Genomic DNA, 16,505 nt, shown 5'->3' with positions numbered 1-16,505 from the left:
GTCCCTTTACTCCAGCAGTAGGCTACTACTATTATTGTGGTCAAATTCTCAAATTATATCGAGGATAAAATTCCATACGTCGGCTGGGATTGAACCCACGCCCTCCTGTTTACCAGGCGAGCGCCTTGAACACTACACCACCGAGGCAAAAAGGAAAAATAGAGGAGGGTAACTTTTAAAAAATAGGTTCCTGTTCCTACATACCCAGTTAACTATAGGTAATCTATACCTACTTACTTACTATCTACCTACCTTTTATAAAGGTAATGTAGGTATAACACATGCAATTTTTTTCCCCTCCACAGGGAAAATAACAGATAGAGATACCTACCTATTTTTTATTTATTTACATATTTTATAAACAAGCTATGTACATGAAAACATGACGAAGTATACTCGTATTGTAAAATTGTAGTCAGAGAATGCAATTTTTTTCCCCTCCACAGGGAAAATAACAGATAGAGGTACCTACCTATTTTTTATTTATTTACATATTTTATAAACAAGCTAGGTATGTACATGAAAACATGACGAAGTATACTCGTATTGTAGTCAGAGGTGTAGGTATGTACGTTGTATGTATCACTGTGAACTTGGACCACACAGTAGGTACACACTGAATTGGAAAATTACCTACAACTTGGTGACGAGAAACATGAAATCATTAATGGATCGATACATAATATTAATAATCATAAATGAGACTGTGATGGTTTTTCGTATTTTTGATTTTAAGAAAAGACTCGACGAATCTTCCACAAAGACCGCTAGGCACCAGGGGCCAATTTCTAGAAGGTATTGTTTTGGATTATTTTTAAATTTATCGTTTCATTACAAATTTTCATAAGTAAATGGTTTCTTCAAATTAAATTGATATCAAGAGTAAGGAAAACCTAGACCCTTGACAAATGGAGTGTGCCTGAAGGCATGTGTTTCAATCCACTCGACCCCAAAAATGTTTAGTGCTACAACTAGAGTTCTCGAGTGTGTGGTAGTGGTAGTCCAAAAACACTTATCGTGATCCAAGTCCTATGAGTAAGGAAAACCTAGACCCTTGACAAATGGAGTGTGCCTGAAGGCATGTGTTTCAATCCACTCGACCCCAAAAATGTTTAGTGCTAATACAACTTGAGTTCTCGAGTGTGTGGTAGTGGTAGTCCAAAAACACTTATCGTGATCCAAGTCCTAGGGTTGCTTGATTAACAAACGCCACACGTTTGTCACCCAGGACCACCGGCGCAGACTATTTTACGCGGGTTGATCGTCTTGTTCATCCCGGAACAGATACGTCGACCAGTAGGTCAAGTTGAACAGGGCAAACACCAGCGGGAATGTGATACGAGAAATGACGTCAATGCGTTTGGACCGCGTGGGGAACTTGGCCAGCCAGGAACGGCAGCAGTTCTTCCTTGGCGTTTGCGGAACGGTCATGTGCACCTCGCACTGGCGCATGTTGTCCAGGTCACTGCGCCGTCGGACCAGGGGCTTCTGAAACAAATGGCGGACCCGGGCATTGTCGGTTTTTTTGTGGGGTGGGAATGTGGGTGTGTGACAAATTCAAGGGAAGGAACACCGAGCACTTTTTAACTCGTTGTGGGGCGGAAAATCGGGACTGTGGGTGTTTAACAAATTCAAGGGAAGAAACACTTAGGTCTTAGATTAATAGATTTATTAATGTTTTTTATGACTCCAAAGTGATTATTGTGTTTTTTAGGTATAATGTTCTACGTTTTTTTCTTTCTTCCCCCAAAAGGTTAATTCGTTCTTTTCCGTTTTCCTTTCCTGCTTGAAAAAAAAAAAAACACTTTGTCAAAATTCTTCAAGCTGATTTGATCTTACCCAAAGTTCTAGCGCACCTTCTCTTGTGGCACATAGGTTGTCTCTCCCCTTTACGAAGGCAGAGGAAAACGACTGAATCAGGGATTAGTTTCTAATTTGCTATTGCTTATGTCGCTTATTTTCTTCTTTCTTTTTCGCTTACAAAATCTTTTTGTATCTACAGAGTTTATTCTCATGGGTGCGCTTTTTATCTCTCTCCCTCTTATTATTTCTTCTTTGATAGTTCTTTTCTTCCACACATCTCTCTCTCTCTCTCTCTTTCTTTCAATTTGAAAACCCATATAAGTAGGTGTGTTGAAACCGAAATCTCTTTGACTCTTTTTCCTCCCAGAATTAACCATTTTTGAACCTAATCAATTCTTTAGGTGTGGCTTCTGGTACAAAAATTACAGATACTGTAGGCGTGTGGTAATTCCAGATAGGTTTGTAGTGTACCTTTTTTGACTTTCATAAAAAAGAGAGAGAGAGAGGAAGAGAAAGAGAGAGAGAGAGAGGAAGAGAGAGAGAGAGATGCTGGAAGCAACTGATGTCTGGTGGAGATTACTCAAGCACGAGTGAGCATTAAGTTCAAACTCTTTAATCACCAGATAAGATATCTAACCAAGAAGTTTACATCAATATATTAATCCATTCAAAGTGTAATACCTATTACCTACATCGTACAAAAATAGATACCTACCTACCTATGTACTCTACTAAAGAAACAGACTAACAGAGGTAGCTGAATAGCTGATCTTCATATTACCCAATATAAGAGTAAATAGGTAAATATATTATTTATCACCTCCCGCTCTTCTAAATAATCAACTTCTGTGCTATTTTTAGAATATTTTCCCTCGGGAAAAGGGGGAAAAATTCCATACCTCGGCTGGGATCGAACCCACGCCCTCCTGTTTACCAGGCGAGCGTCTTGACCACTACACCACCGAGGCAGGTATAATCAACTTCTGTGCTATTTTTAGAACATTTTCCCTCGGGAAAAGGGTAAAAAATCTCAAGACTTGACTCGGGGGAGTTTCTCTTGCGTAATCATTTTCAATTTATTATTATGACCCCGCGCGATTACCTTCTTGATTGAATTAATAATTTAATTCCCGCTTTCCTGAGAATGCTTTCACCCAAGACTTTCACCTCTTCCCTTTTTTACCTCGTTCTCCACTTTTTTTTCCTACAAGGCAAATGAGACAAGTCTTATTAAAATATTAATTCTGCTCTTTATAAGCAAGTTCATACCGTTTTCTTAAATAGAAATGAGTAGGTTGTATGGTTCGTTTCTGTTACTTTGTTTATTTCATACGGAAATAAAAAGAAAATTTCCGAGAAATCAAAAACCAACATTTAAAAGCCCTATCTTGCTATTTCCCCTTTATTCCAGCTTCTCCCTTCTCCTTTGTGGTCAAATTCTCAAATTATATTGAGGATAAAATTCCATACCTCGGCTGGGTTGAACCCACGCCCTCCTGTTTACCAGGCGAGCGCCTTGACCACTACACCACCGAGGCAAAAAGGAAAAATAGAGGAGGGTAACTTTTAAAAAATAGGTTCCTGTTCCTACATACCCAGTTAACCTACTTACTTACTATCTACCTACCTTTTATAATCTTACCTTATACTATACAGCACGGAGCCCTGTGGATGTATTCGAATGTACACGTTGGGCATGATAATGTTGTGGAAGTGTCCTTCCTTCTCGTTGGAGAAGAAGAGATCAGGCATCCACACTCTGCTGGCTTCGGTCAGAGTCAGGTATTTGATTCGACCTGGGACACAAACAGGGAGAGTATTAGAACTTGGAATAAGACTAGTCGTATTTTATTATCGACCTCTGTGGTACTTTCGCCAAGGAGATACTACTTCAAATACCCTGGCTGCCAAAGAATATTCCATGGTGTTTACCCACAGAAACCCAAGTATGAAAACACCTTCCTTAACATGAGAGACAGACTCCTTAATTCTTGGATTTTTTTCACCAAAAATGGCTAAATTTCACTCAGAGGTCCTCTTTCAGATAACCATTGAAAATACATGAGTGGCCTGTGACTAGTCGTATTTTATTATCGACCTCTGTGGTACTTTCACTTTCGCCAAGGAGATACTACTTCAAATACCCTGGCTGCCAAAGAATATTCGATGGTGTTTACCCACAGAAACCCAAGTATGAAAACACCTTCCTTAACATGAGAGACAGACTCCTGAATTCTTGGAATTTTTTTCACCAAAAATGGCTAAATTTCACTCAGAGGACCTCTTTCAGATAACCATTGAAAATACATGAGTGACCTGTGACCTGTGACAGCAAGTGTCGACGTCCAAAGCAGAATATCTTTGGTTGAATCATGTTGAATCGTAAAGAAGTCACATGATAAAATACGGCTTAACTTACCATCATAGTCGTTATATTTGAGTCGCTCGTCCAACCACTGTTCTCTGAATGTCAACTGAACGCTGTATTCCTGAAAGTTGAGATGTGAAAGTTTAGCATGAGGTTACAAAATAAGAAGTAGCATTCACTAGGTACGAACTTTTTCTAAATTATTTTAACTTCAAATGGAAAATGAACAAGAACAAAGTGAAGGTAAGGAGAGATAAGGTAGAGATGAGAAAAAGGCACAAATAGGGAATGTTACACTTTAGCATGAGGTTACAAAATAAGAAGTAGCATTCACTAGGTACGAACTTTTTCTAAATTATTTTAAAACTACAGGAACTATACCTAATCTACACTGTGGTCTCTAGAAGTCTAGAGTAAGTCCCAACTGGGCATGAGCCGAAGTGCCGAAGACCACTTTGAATATTCATGACAATTTAGGGACCAATTCGCAGAAATTTTCAACTCCAAAACCCAAATTATTTTAAAACTACAGGAACTATACCTAAATTAGACTGTGGTCTCTAGAAGTCTAGAGTAAGTCCCAACTGGGCATGAGCCGAGGACCACTTTGAATATTCATGACAATTTAGGGACCAATTCGCAGAAATTTTCAACTCCAAAACCCATATTATTTTAAAACTACAGGAACTATACCTAAATTAGACTGTGGTCTCTAGAAGTCTAGAGTAAGTCCCAACTGGGCATGAGCCGAGGACCACTTTGAATATTCATGACAATTTAGGGACCAATTCGCAGAAATTTTCAACTCCAAAACCCATGTACCTACATAGGTATGTAAAAATTAAACAGTTGTTAATTTAATAACTTTATAACAAGGGCAATTTTTTTCCAAGATAAAACATGACTTTAAAAAAGAAAAACAACCGAAGGATAGCCGTTTTAAAATAAGACATTGTTCAAGACAAAAGAAGGCATTGGTAGGTAGGTAAATATGTACAAAAATGTCCTGAAGGTTTTTAGGTTGAATGTTTGAAAGGTTCAAGTTATTTCCATCAATTAATGTTTTCCTGATGGTTATTTTCCAACGTAGGCGAATTTCACCTACGCATTTCCCAATGTACATACCTACCTATCCACCCTTTTACGTCAGAATTAAGGTTCAAGTTATTTCCATCAATTAATGTTTTCCTGATGGTTATTTTCCAACGTAGGCGAATTTCACCTACGCATTTCCCAATGTACGTACCTACCTATCCACCCTTTTACGTCAGAATCGGGAAAGTTCTCTCCGTTTTAATGGACCAAATAATAATAATTAATGGAATGAGCAATAATGAACGAAATGTTGCTATGTTGATACAATTACGTACCATATTTCCTCCACAAGCACAAAATTTCTACGTGCTTTATTTGAGAAAGTTTCGTTTTATTCGAAAGTTTCTTCTTGATTCAATTGTTTGACATTTGGCATTTCTGTGTTTTGGAAAAATGGAACCTTTTAGAATTGAGAGCAAGAGGTGGGGGGAATTAAATAAACTTTCTCTAAAATCTGAACTACACAGAAAATGATTTTTTTTAGAAAAGTTCTTTTTCTGTTGATTTGAAACTATTGAAGCTACACAAGCAGATTTTCTTCGAAAATGCTCATTTCCTTCAAAACTTTGATTTTTTTTTAGAACAATTTTGAAAATTGTAGTTATTAAAATAACGTATTTAAAATTTTACTTTTTATTTTTTTTTTTTTTTTTTTTAAGAACAAAATTTTGAAAATTGTAGTTATTAAAATAACGTATTTAAAATTTTACTTTTTAATTCAAATAAAAAGTATAGGTACAATGTTCTACGTTTTTTTCTTTCTTCCCCCAAAAGGTTAATTCGTTCTTTTCCGTTTTCCTTTCTTGCTTGAAAAAAAAACACACTTTGTCAAAATTCTTCAAGCTGACTTGATCTTACCCAAAGTTTTAGCGTACCTTCTCTTGTGGCACATAGGTTATGTCTCTCCCCTTTACGAAGGCAGAGGAAAACGACTGAATCAGGGATTTGTTTCTAATTTGCTATTGCTTATGTCGCTTCAGAGTTTATTCTCATGGGTGCGCTTTTTATCTCTCTCCCTCTTATTATTTCTTCTTTGATAGTTCTTTTCTTCCACACATCTCTCTCTCTCTCTCTTTCAATTTGAAAACCCATATATGAGTAGGTGTGTTGAAACCGAAATCTCTTTGACTCTTTTTCCTCCCAGAATTGACCATTTTTGAACCTAATCAATTCTTTAAATGTGGCTTCTGGTACAAAAATTACAGATAATGTAGGCGTGTGGTAAATCCAGATAGGTTTGTAGTGTACCTTTTTTGACTTTCATATAAAAGAGAGGGAGAAAGAGAGAGAGAGAGAGAGAGAGAGAGAGAGAGAGAGAGAAAGAGAAAGAGAGAGAGAGATCCTGGAGGCAACTGATGTCTGGTGGAGATTACTCAAGCACGAGTGAGCATTAAGTTCAAACTCTTTAATCACTAGATAAGATATTTAACTAAGAAGTTTACATCAATATCTTAATCCATTTAGAGTGTAATACCTATTACCTACATCGTACAAAAATAGATACCAAAGAGAGAGAGAGATCCTGGAGGCAACTGATGTCTGGTGGAGATTACTCAAGCACGAGTGAGCATTAAGTTCAAACTCTTTAATCACCAGATAAGATATTTAACCAAGAAGTTTACATCAATATATTAATCCATTTAAAGTGTAATACCTATTACCTACATCGTACAAAAATAGATACCTACCTACCTACCTATGTACTCTACTAAAGGAACAGACTAACAGAGGTAGCTGAATAGCTGATCTTCATATTACCCAATAAGAGTAAATAGGTAAATACATTACTTATCACCTCCCGCTCTTCTAAATAATCATCTTCTGTGCTATTTTTAGAATATTTTCCCTCGGGAAAAGGGGAAAAAAATCTCAAGACTTTTGACGGATGACTTCGGAAAACGTTTGACGTTTTACTCTTTTTTGTCTTTGTAATTTTCTGATTTCGTAGGACCGTTTCCCTTCTCTCTCTCTATCGCTCCCCGTGTCATGCTATCACAGATTGAATAATTGTCTTGTAAGGCATGAGACAACATATTCCTCTTCAATCCCGTGTTTTCCCTAAAGTTTTTGCAAAGTTTCCACCATAGTCTGCGAATCAGAATGGATAGGAAAAGAGTAACCTGCATAAGATCCTATAGACCTATACCAAAGTGATGGATTTTAGCAAATGTGTGAAGAGAAATGGAGATGGGTGGGGCACATATGAAGATAGAAGAAATAGACTACAATATGGTATCTTAGAACCCAATCTATCCGAGATGGAACGATGAAATTAGAAAGTTCACTGGGCACCAATATGGGAAAATCTCTTGAGAAAATTTTGTTTGTCAGCAAAATTTCAATGTTCACAAAGAGGACTTGAGGATCAAGCGGGCCAAAAGGTTAATAGCTTTTACACTCTTGTCCTTTACGTCATTTATCTTACGTGACGGAAAAAATGTAAAGGATGGAAAGGGAAAGAGGAGAAGAAAAAAAGAACATCTCACTCAATTCACAGAAAATTTCTCTAATTTTTGTAAGAGAAACAGGGAGACTGGGGGCTTCTTTCAACTTTTGTAGGGAAAAAAAGAACATCTCACTCAATTCACAGAAAATTTCTCTAATTTTCGTAAGAGAAACAGGGAGACTGGGGGCTTCTTTCAACTTTTGTGGGGAAAGATAAAATACGCGTGTGACATTTTCTGAAATTGACTTTTTTGGTTGCCAGGAGAAATTGGAAATGTAACATGGTTAACAGGTATAATAATACGGAGATGAGAAATATTTAGGATAATGTTTCAAATCCCAAAAGAAGATACATAAAACGAGAGGTCAATCCACTAAAGAATCGTGCTCAGAAATCCTTGAATCAAATTTTGGTGGGAGTTCCTCCTTTTTTTAGTGCCAAATATGCTTTCATGGGTAGCAAAATTCTGATTTTGAGTGAAAGGTTGCAAGCACAATCGAAATTCTCAAAGCTCAATTTGAATTTTTGATTATCACTTTTCAAATACATGTATACTTTTGAGTGAAAGGTTGCAAGCACAATCGAAATTCTCAAAGCTCAATTTGAATTTTTGATTATCACTTTTCAAATACATGTATACATATAGTTTTATTGTAACATTAGGTGAGAGTAAGTTCTAGATTTATGCCTTAGGAGGATTTGAAAAACTACAAAGCTATCATAAAGGTATAATACAAAACAGTATCGTATCGTCACAAAAGATACTGTTGCCAAGGGAGGAAGGAAATCATAAACATGCTTTTTATTTTTCCTGTTTTTGGAATTTTCCTGGAACAACGGTGAATTTTATTATGTTGGAATAGATTGTAAGAATGGAGATGACTTTTAACCTGTGTTGGCACTCTGTTGGCCCTTGCAAGTCCTTGGAATCAAAACCATTTAATTATAGTAAAAGTGGATTTCAAAGAGTACCTTACAAAAGAGGAAATTAAAAGTCGGTGAAGATTTAGGCCCAAATATTTCAGAGGAAGATTTCGTACCATACAATAAAGAACCAAAACTGAAGATTTTCGCTAGATAAGATCTAAAAAGGTTAAAAAAGAAAGCTATAATGTTCTTTTCCTTTTGTATTAGAAATTCTATTTTCCATCAAACAAATAAATTTCTTTTCTTTCTTTATGAATGGATGCAATTTTCCCCCCGCTGGAAGGTCACAAAAGACAATAGAATACAAATTATGATCGTCCATAAATTACTTAATTACTGTCACCTCCCGCTTTCCACTCCCATTTTAAAGTTTAACCTTAATGTGTTGAACAAAAGAAGCGAGTTCCAAGTTTTAACTCGAAGATATTTTTTCCTGCACTTTATCCCCTAGTAACCCTAGTTTGTTTCTTTTACTAAATATAATATCCGAATAATTTGTCCGATTTTGATGAAATTTGGCAAAAATATTCAACACATTTTGACTTTTTTTCTTCCACTAAAAAATTGGTTTCTCCTTTCTCCCTTCAAACATTATACATATGTACCTATGAACTTATTAAAGGTACCTATACCTACCAAAGAATGTTGGTGCCCTCTGTTGCACACTGCCTATACCTATTTATGCTATTTATGTTGAAAACAATAATAAAATTGGAACGAATTTATGTGTCTCGCTCAATTAATTTTTCTTTTCCTTCTCGCAGAAATTAATTAGACGAGACTCCCGATGTTGAAAACAAAATATACCTAATATTAATTATGTTTTACCTCAAATTATTTATGTTTATGCCTGCTTTCATGCCATAATTCTTCTTTTTTCCAACCAAGTTTATTCGTGTGCCTCCCAGCACGATTTATTTCGTCCAGAATCTATAGATAAATATTGGTATTATAACTTACTTTATATTAACTTACTAAAAACCTTCATTACCTATAATATAGCTTATAACCAATAACCTATACCTACATACATATTGGAGATTGACAAATTTAATAGGTATCCTTAGACCAAAGCTCATTGGAGGTAGGTATGTAGATATAGATATTGTAGATCTAAGAGAGCCATTTTTGAAAGTCCCAAGATAGGGTGACTGGTCCAAGTATGTTACAGACAACTCAAAGCGAGAAAGTTTTAGATAACACTTCAGTCGATCATTTAAGCCCGGTTTTAGCGTCACCTATGTTAAGCTACGCCGAGCAATGCCAATAAATGGATGGGTGACTTGAGCCTTAAATTGGGAATAAAGGGAGAACGGGCTCTAGTCTTGATTTTAAATCATTACATGAAAGTAAAATCAAATCAAGAATGATAATAAACTGAATATTAAACAAATTAGGTAGGTACATAGGTACTGATTTTCTCTAATCACGATCGAATAAACTAAGGGCTAAAAAATTCCCGGAGGGACGGACCCAGCTTGTTAATTCCTGTTGGTACAATAAAAAATAAATAAAATCACAGAAATTCCAACAATGGCGCCATGGAACTTGAATATAAGTTATGTATGTACATCATAACAATGTGATAGTATGTATGTAGATACTACGTACCCAAGTATGTATGTGGCAAAAAAATATAATAATAAAAACAAAAATTTTAATAGGTAAGTAGTGAAACAATTCTTCAGCGAATTTAATGTGTAGACTCGTACAAGTACAAGCATAGAAAACGTTTTCATTGCTCGTAAAAAGGGCTCTCCTTGGGGATCTCAAACATAACAAGGGGAATTTTAAATTCCAGTGGTTTCTGAATTATTTAAAAATACATCGTTCTATAGCAGCAGGGAATAGCGTTTCTGTACAAGTTTTCTACATAGTTACATGGGAATTTTATGTTCAATCTAATAGGAAAGTTCACCACTGCTTCATATTCTCCCTGGGGGATTTTAGACCACATCGGATACCAAACATTTTGTGTTCAATCTAATAGGAAAGTTCACCACTGCTTCATATTCTCCCTGGGGGATTTTAGACCACATCGGATACCAAACATTTTGTGCGGAACTGCGGACAAATTCAGGGGATTTGGAAAAACAAGTCGGATTGAATATTGGCTTTTGATGACTAAAAACTAAAAAACCATTGTTCTAAGGCATGAAAATTTTACAACGACTTTAAAGAGATATAAATCTAATTTATGATGGTGTAGATAACTTTGTAATATTACGAGTATTTAATATTCAGGGATTTTGATGACTAAAAACTAAAAGGCCATTGTTCTAAGGCATGAAAATTTTACAACGACTTTAAAGAGATATAAATCTAATTTATGATGTTGTAGATAACTTTGTAATATTACGAGTATTTAATATTCAGGGATTTTTTTTTATAAAAATGTTTATTGTTGTAAACCTAATCCAGTCCCATTTATTCTTCTTTAGGAAGCTGTAAAGGATAAAAAGATGTCGAAGTAACCAATAAATGTAGCAATCTCGACAAATAACCCCCTCGTTGTGGTACACACAAAAAATATGTGAAAAATATTTACAATTTTATCATTTGCAGACAAAATGCAAATCGTGCTTTTATACAAACGATAAACTTTGATATAAATTGTGGAATTTTCCTGGGCATCAAACCCAGGAAAATTCAAAACGTAAATAAAGAGAAAATTTAAAATAAAATAAAAAAAAGTCTAGAAAATATCACAAACATTGAATAAACCACAGACCACAGCACACTTCGAAAGAATGCAATAAAAGTAATTATTGCTATAGTACTGGTAATATCATATTGAATTTTGTAGATGACGCAAAATATACATATTACAGGTAGAACTCTGAGCCAAAATTTCCATTTGACAGGGGCGAAAGGAAAAAGCAGAAGGAGAAGAAAAAAAGAAGACAGAACAGGGCCTCATTCCTTTAGATAATTATTAAATTAGATATTTTTGTATTATTAAAATTCTTTTCGGCATCCATAAACTTTATGAAAACTAGGTACCTCTAGGTAAGTGTTTCCCTAAGGCAGAAAAGAGGTGGTCTTTCAATTAGGTAGATTTTGAATTCTACGAAGCTTGAATAATCATATTGCACATACCTGCAGAAGCTTTAGAGGTGTTTCGCATTTATACACCCTGGTTTATATTTTAAGCCTAATGAATTCAAAATAAATTGATCAATCATACATGGAATGTTTTCGGGATCTAATCTCTAGATAAAGGAGTTAATAAGCGGCATACAGTTGATCAATTTTGCAGCTATGGTAGGTTATAGTTAGGGTTAGGGGGTAGGATCTAATCTCTAGATAAAGGAGTTAATAAGCGGCATACAGTTGATCAATTTTGCAGCTATGGTAGGTTATAGTTAGGGGGTAAAGGAGTTAATAAGCGGCATACAGTTGATCAATTTTGCAGCTATGGTAGGTTATAGTTAGGGGGTAGGATCTGGAAGAAGGTCTACCTACTATAACTAAAAGGGAAGTGAAAATGCGAGGATAATTTCAGGAGATAAACTGTACCCTTGTATAAGGTAATCGAAAATAGCTATTCATATTATTAAATTAGTAAATATTTCAAGTACCTATTATTACGGTAGTAAACGGTTTGAATCCAGTCGGTTTGTAGTATCGGCCTAAGTATTCGTAGCTATTCAGAAGTTGTGTCTACTTCTTTCACTTCTTCCAATACTTCGTGAAAATAGCTTGCTAATAAACTGTACCCTTGTATAAGGTAATCGAAAATAGCTATTCATATTATTAAATTAGTAAATATTTCAAGTACCTATTATTACGGTAGTTAAACGGTTTGAATCCAGTCGGTTTGTGGTATACCACCTACGTTTCTATTATACAAATACGTTCATTTTTATTAGATTTCTCATTATTTGTACTTTTCGTCAATTTCTTCCCAATTTTTCCTGCTTACGTTCATTTCTTATGTCCTGGTTCGATTCTCTCCAAATCCGAGCTCACTTTCTTCGATATAGGGAGTGGGCGGTTTGTGGGACATTGAAATCGACTTATTGAGGTATTCAGAAGTTGTGTCTACTTCTTTCACTTCTTCCAATACTTCGTGAAAATAGCTTGCTAAAAATAATAATCTTAGGATGGAAATAGGCAGAAAATAAAACACCATGGTTACCATAATTATGCAAATGACTATCTTCCTAGTATGCGTAATATGCAATTAAAATTAAAAAAATGCGTATGCAATTGCAGTAGTTACATATTGGAATGTAGATATCAGTTTACACATTATTTCTGTACTTTTAACTGTATATTTCAACCAATATACATCCCTACCTCTTAGCAGATAGGTACCATATTTACCTACATAAAGTAATACCCGCATAAATATATCGAGTAGGTAGCTAGGTACCTAGGTAGGTACCTACATATTTAGTAGTGGAATAATAAAAATCACAAGTGTAGAAGTTATAATAAAATATAGTTCACATAAGTAAATTATCATTATTGTAACTTTTAAACATGTATACTGGAATAATAAAAATCACAAGTGTAGAAGTTATAATAAAATATAGTTCACATAAGTAAATTATCATTATTGTAACTTTTAAACATGTAAGTTATTATTATAACTTTTATTATTCCAAGCTTTCGTGAAATGAGGCACCGTAGGTAAGAGGTACCTCAAAGTTTAAAAAAACGTAAGTTTATTTACAATGTGTATAGCTGAAAACGGTGATATTTCGCAGTGGTGAAAATAAACACAGGTACAAAAGAAACGAAGAAAGAAATTATAGCAATTGAAAAAATAAAAGAACATGGTGTGTGATGTTTGGAACCTCACCTGACACTCACCATTTTATAATCGTCAATTTTACTGATGGAGCGGAGGTAAATATTAACTCGAACTACTGTAGGGGCTTCAGTGCTATCTAGGGTAGAACAAAACAAGAGTACATGGTCAACATTACAACTATGAACCAAATAAACTCGAACTACTGTAGGGGCTTCAGTGCTATCTAGGGTAGAACAAAACAAGAGTACATGGTCAACATTACAACTATGAACCAAATAAGGGACAACAATGTACAGGTACACGTTATAATAGAGAATGTTTCAGTGAGCAGTTGATTGTGCTATTTATTTTATAGGACACCAAAGAGATAAATAAATTAATAAGACATTCATAAAATTTTATACGAGGTAATACGTACAGGGCATATAAAAACGTAAATCGCCGAATTTTTCAACAGCACCAATATTCTTCGATCTACATTTTCTTATCGATAAAAGATACCTATTAGGTATTTACCTACCTATTTAAAGATACCTATTCAGAATTTTGGCCGAAGAAGGTCGGTCTACTATAACTAAAAGGGAAGTGAAAATGCGAGGATAATTTCAGGAGATAAACTGTACCCTTGTATAAGGTAATCAAAAATAGCTATTCATATTATTAAATTAGTAAATATTTCAAGTACCTGTTATTACGGTAGTAAACGGTTTGAATCCAGTCGGTTTGTAGTATCGGCCTAAGTATTCGTAGGTATTCAGAAGTTGTGTCTACTTCTTTCACTTCTTCCAATACTTCGTGAAAATAGCTTGCTAGAGGACACCAAAGAGATAAATAAATTAATAAGACATTCATAAAATTTTATACGAGGTAATACGTACAGGGCATATAAAAACGTAAATCGTCGAATTTTTCAACAGCACCAATATTCTTCGATCTACATCTTTCTTATTGATAAAAGATACCTATTAGGTATTTACCTACCTATTTAAAGATACCTATTCAGAATTTTGGCCTTGGGTACTCAGTGACTTTTTCTCAGTACCTAATTGAGTTCTTCAAGCCACTGAAGTTATGGCAGAGATTTAATTCAAGAGCTTTTTTTAAAGTTTAATTAAAGTTTTTAATCGGAACCGTTTTCATCATGCAGTGTTTTATAATGAGCAATTTGTAAAGACGTTGGAAAATATATGTACAAGGCCTAAATATTCACACACGGAAATGAAATGAAAATACTCTTTGAATGTGTCGTCATGCAAGGTAAAGTTGAAGAAAAAGGTGTTTTAAAGGTGTTTAAATTATTTCTTTTTCTAGGCGTGTTGTAAGAGTTGTGACTTTCTAACGAACCAAGAACAAATGTGGTGTAGCAAAAGACCAAAGCTCATTGGAGGTAGGTATGTAGATATAGATATTGTAGATCTAAGAGAGCCATTTTAATATACCCTAAGTGGCATTATTTTAAAACACCTTTTTTTATGTTTAGAACACACATTGGAAACACTTTCACACACGCAACTGTTTACGGCATACAAAACATACACAGAATGTATTTGAGACCAAAGCTCATTGGAGGTAGGTATGTAGATATAGATATTGTAGATCTAAGAGAGCCATTTTTGAAAGTCCCAAGATAGGGTGACTAGTCCAAGTATGTTACAGACAATATACCCTAAGTGGCATTATTTTAAAACACCTTTTTTTATGTTTAGAACACACAGTGGAAACACTTTCACACACGCAACTGTTTACGGCATACAAAACATACACAGAATGTATTTGAAAAAAACGCGATAAAATAAAGAGTGGGTTTTATGAGAAAGAATTGAAAGACAAAGTGACGTTCATTGGCTGAGAGGAGGAAGAGGCATTTGTTTCAAGCAAAGGTTCCTTCAAATGGAAAATGAACAAGAACAAAGTGAAGGTAAGGAGAGATAAGGTAGAGATGAGAAAAAGGCACAAATAGGGAATGTTACATAATATTTCATTAAATAGACGTAGGAGAATGAGGACAGACATGTTTATTTATAACATCCTCATATTCCTCACACCCCTACTCGTCACTTTGGATGATATAGGCTATCCCAAAAGTTTATAGTTTAATTAAAACAAAATACTTTCATTTAGGTTAAGAAATAAGAAGTTTTGCCATCATTTTGTTATTATGATGTGCAAATAAAGGGTAAGCAATGAGTTTATCAAAAAAAATTGTTCAAAGACAGATGGCTATTCATTCGAGGTCTTTGTTGTAAGGAATTTATCAGCTTTTCCTTGACGTTTAGGTTTTCTTCTTAAACCTACAAAAACAAATAGTACAGATATAGTTTCAATTGCAGCCTGGAAAATATTAGGTACACATAAGTTTCCACACATAAGGTACACATAAGTTTCCACAAAATCAATAGATATAAAGAAAGTAAAACTATGGTGATTGTGATTATGTGGTGTAGAGTTCATCAGTATAGTTTTCGGAGAAGTCCTTTTGTATTTAATATTTTTTAACAATAAAACAAGGTCCAATAAATTCATGAAGAATACAGTTAAATTATAATCTGCAATCTACCTTTAAAAGAGTCATTTTCCACTGGTGGAGGAGGTAATAGTTTCAGTCTCGTATTATCCTCATCTCCTGTAAATTTCATTCTAGTTTGGATGGATTACTCATAAGCCGCTGGTTTATCAAAGGCTTTTAAAACATCAATGATTAGTTTTTAAGAAAACAATATGGTACCTAGAACATCAGCTATTGAAAAAAATTCAGATTATTACACTTTCAGCTCAAACGGTTATGACTAGTATTTTCTACAAGATGTAGGTAGAAGGTTGAAAAGCAAATATGTGCAGAGCGTGAACAGAGATTAAAAGACAAATGAATCTTAAAATAAAACTTTTGGAATACCCTATAAAAATAGAAATTTAACGAGAAACAGGGTAAAGAGAGAGAAGGTGTGGAGAAAATGATTTTTGATCAAGCTATGTACATTGGTTAAAAAATCAATTTTCATTATTATTATCAGTTTTTGGCCGGCGAAAATCGACAGGCAGTGTTCTATAATATGTACGTTTATAACAGAAACTGTTAAAGAATATTGCTGTAACTATTGGAGAAA

At 34.7% G+C, this 16,505-nt stretch overlaps 1 protein-coding gene across 5 annotated transcripts in view; it reads right to left on the bottom strand.

Moving 5' to 3' along the window:
• LOC103524495 (glutamate-gated chloride channel) overlaps positions 1-16,505 on the bottom strand; it is a 59,927-nt gene that overhangs the window by 6,021 nt on the left and 37,401 nt on the right. For 4 of the 5 annotated variants that reach the window (XM_017449621.2, XM_026819894.1, XM_026819893.1 and 1 more), the window contains 2 exons: positions 4,223-4,292; positions 3,446-3,599 (listed from right to left, as the gene is read on the bottom strand). In XM_017449621.2, the coding sequence (XP_017305110.1) occupies positions 3,446-3,599; positions 4,223-4,292 (224 nt within the window). Of the gene's footprint in view, positions 1-3,445; positions 3,600-4,222; positions 4,293-13,460; positions 13,538-16,505 lie in introns of all 5 variants that reach the window. The other variant, XM_026819892.1, reaches the window with a different exon arrangement.

This window comes from Diaphorina citri, unplaced genomic scaffold (genome assembly GCF_000475195.1).
Source record: "Diaphorina citri unplaced genomic scaffold, Diaci psyllid genome assembly version 1.1 scaffold101, whole genome shotgun sequence".
NCBI classification, from domain to species: domain Eukaryota; kingdom Metazoa; phylum Arthropoda; class Insecta; order Hemiptera; family Psyllidae; genus Diaphorina; species Diaphorina citri.
The sequence above is the reverse complement of the archived record's forward strand: the minus strand, read 5'-3'. Positions and strand labels throughout refer to the sequence as shown.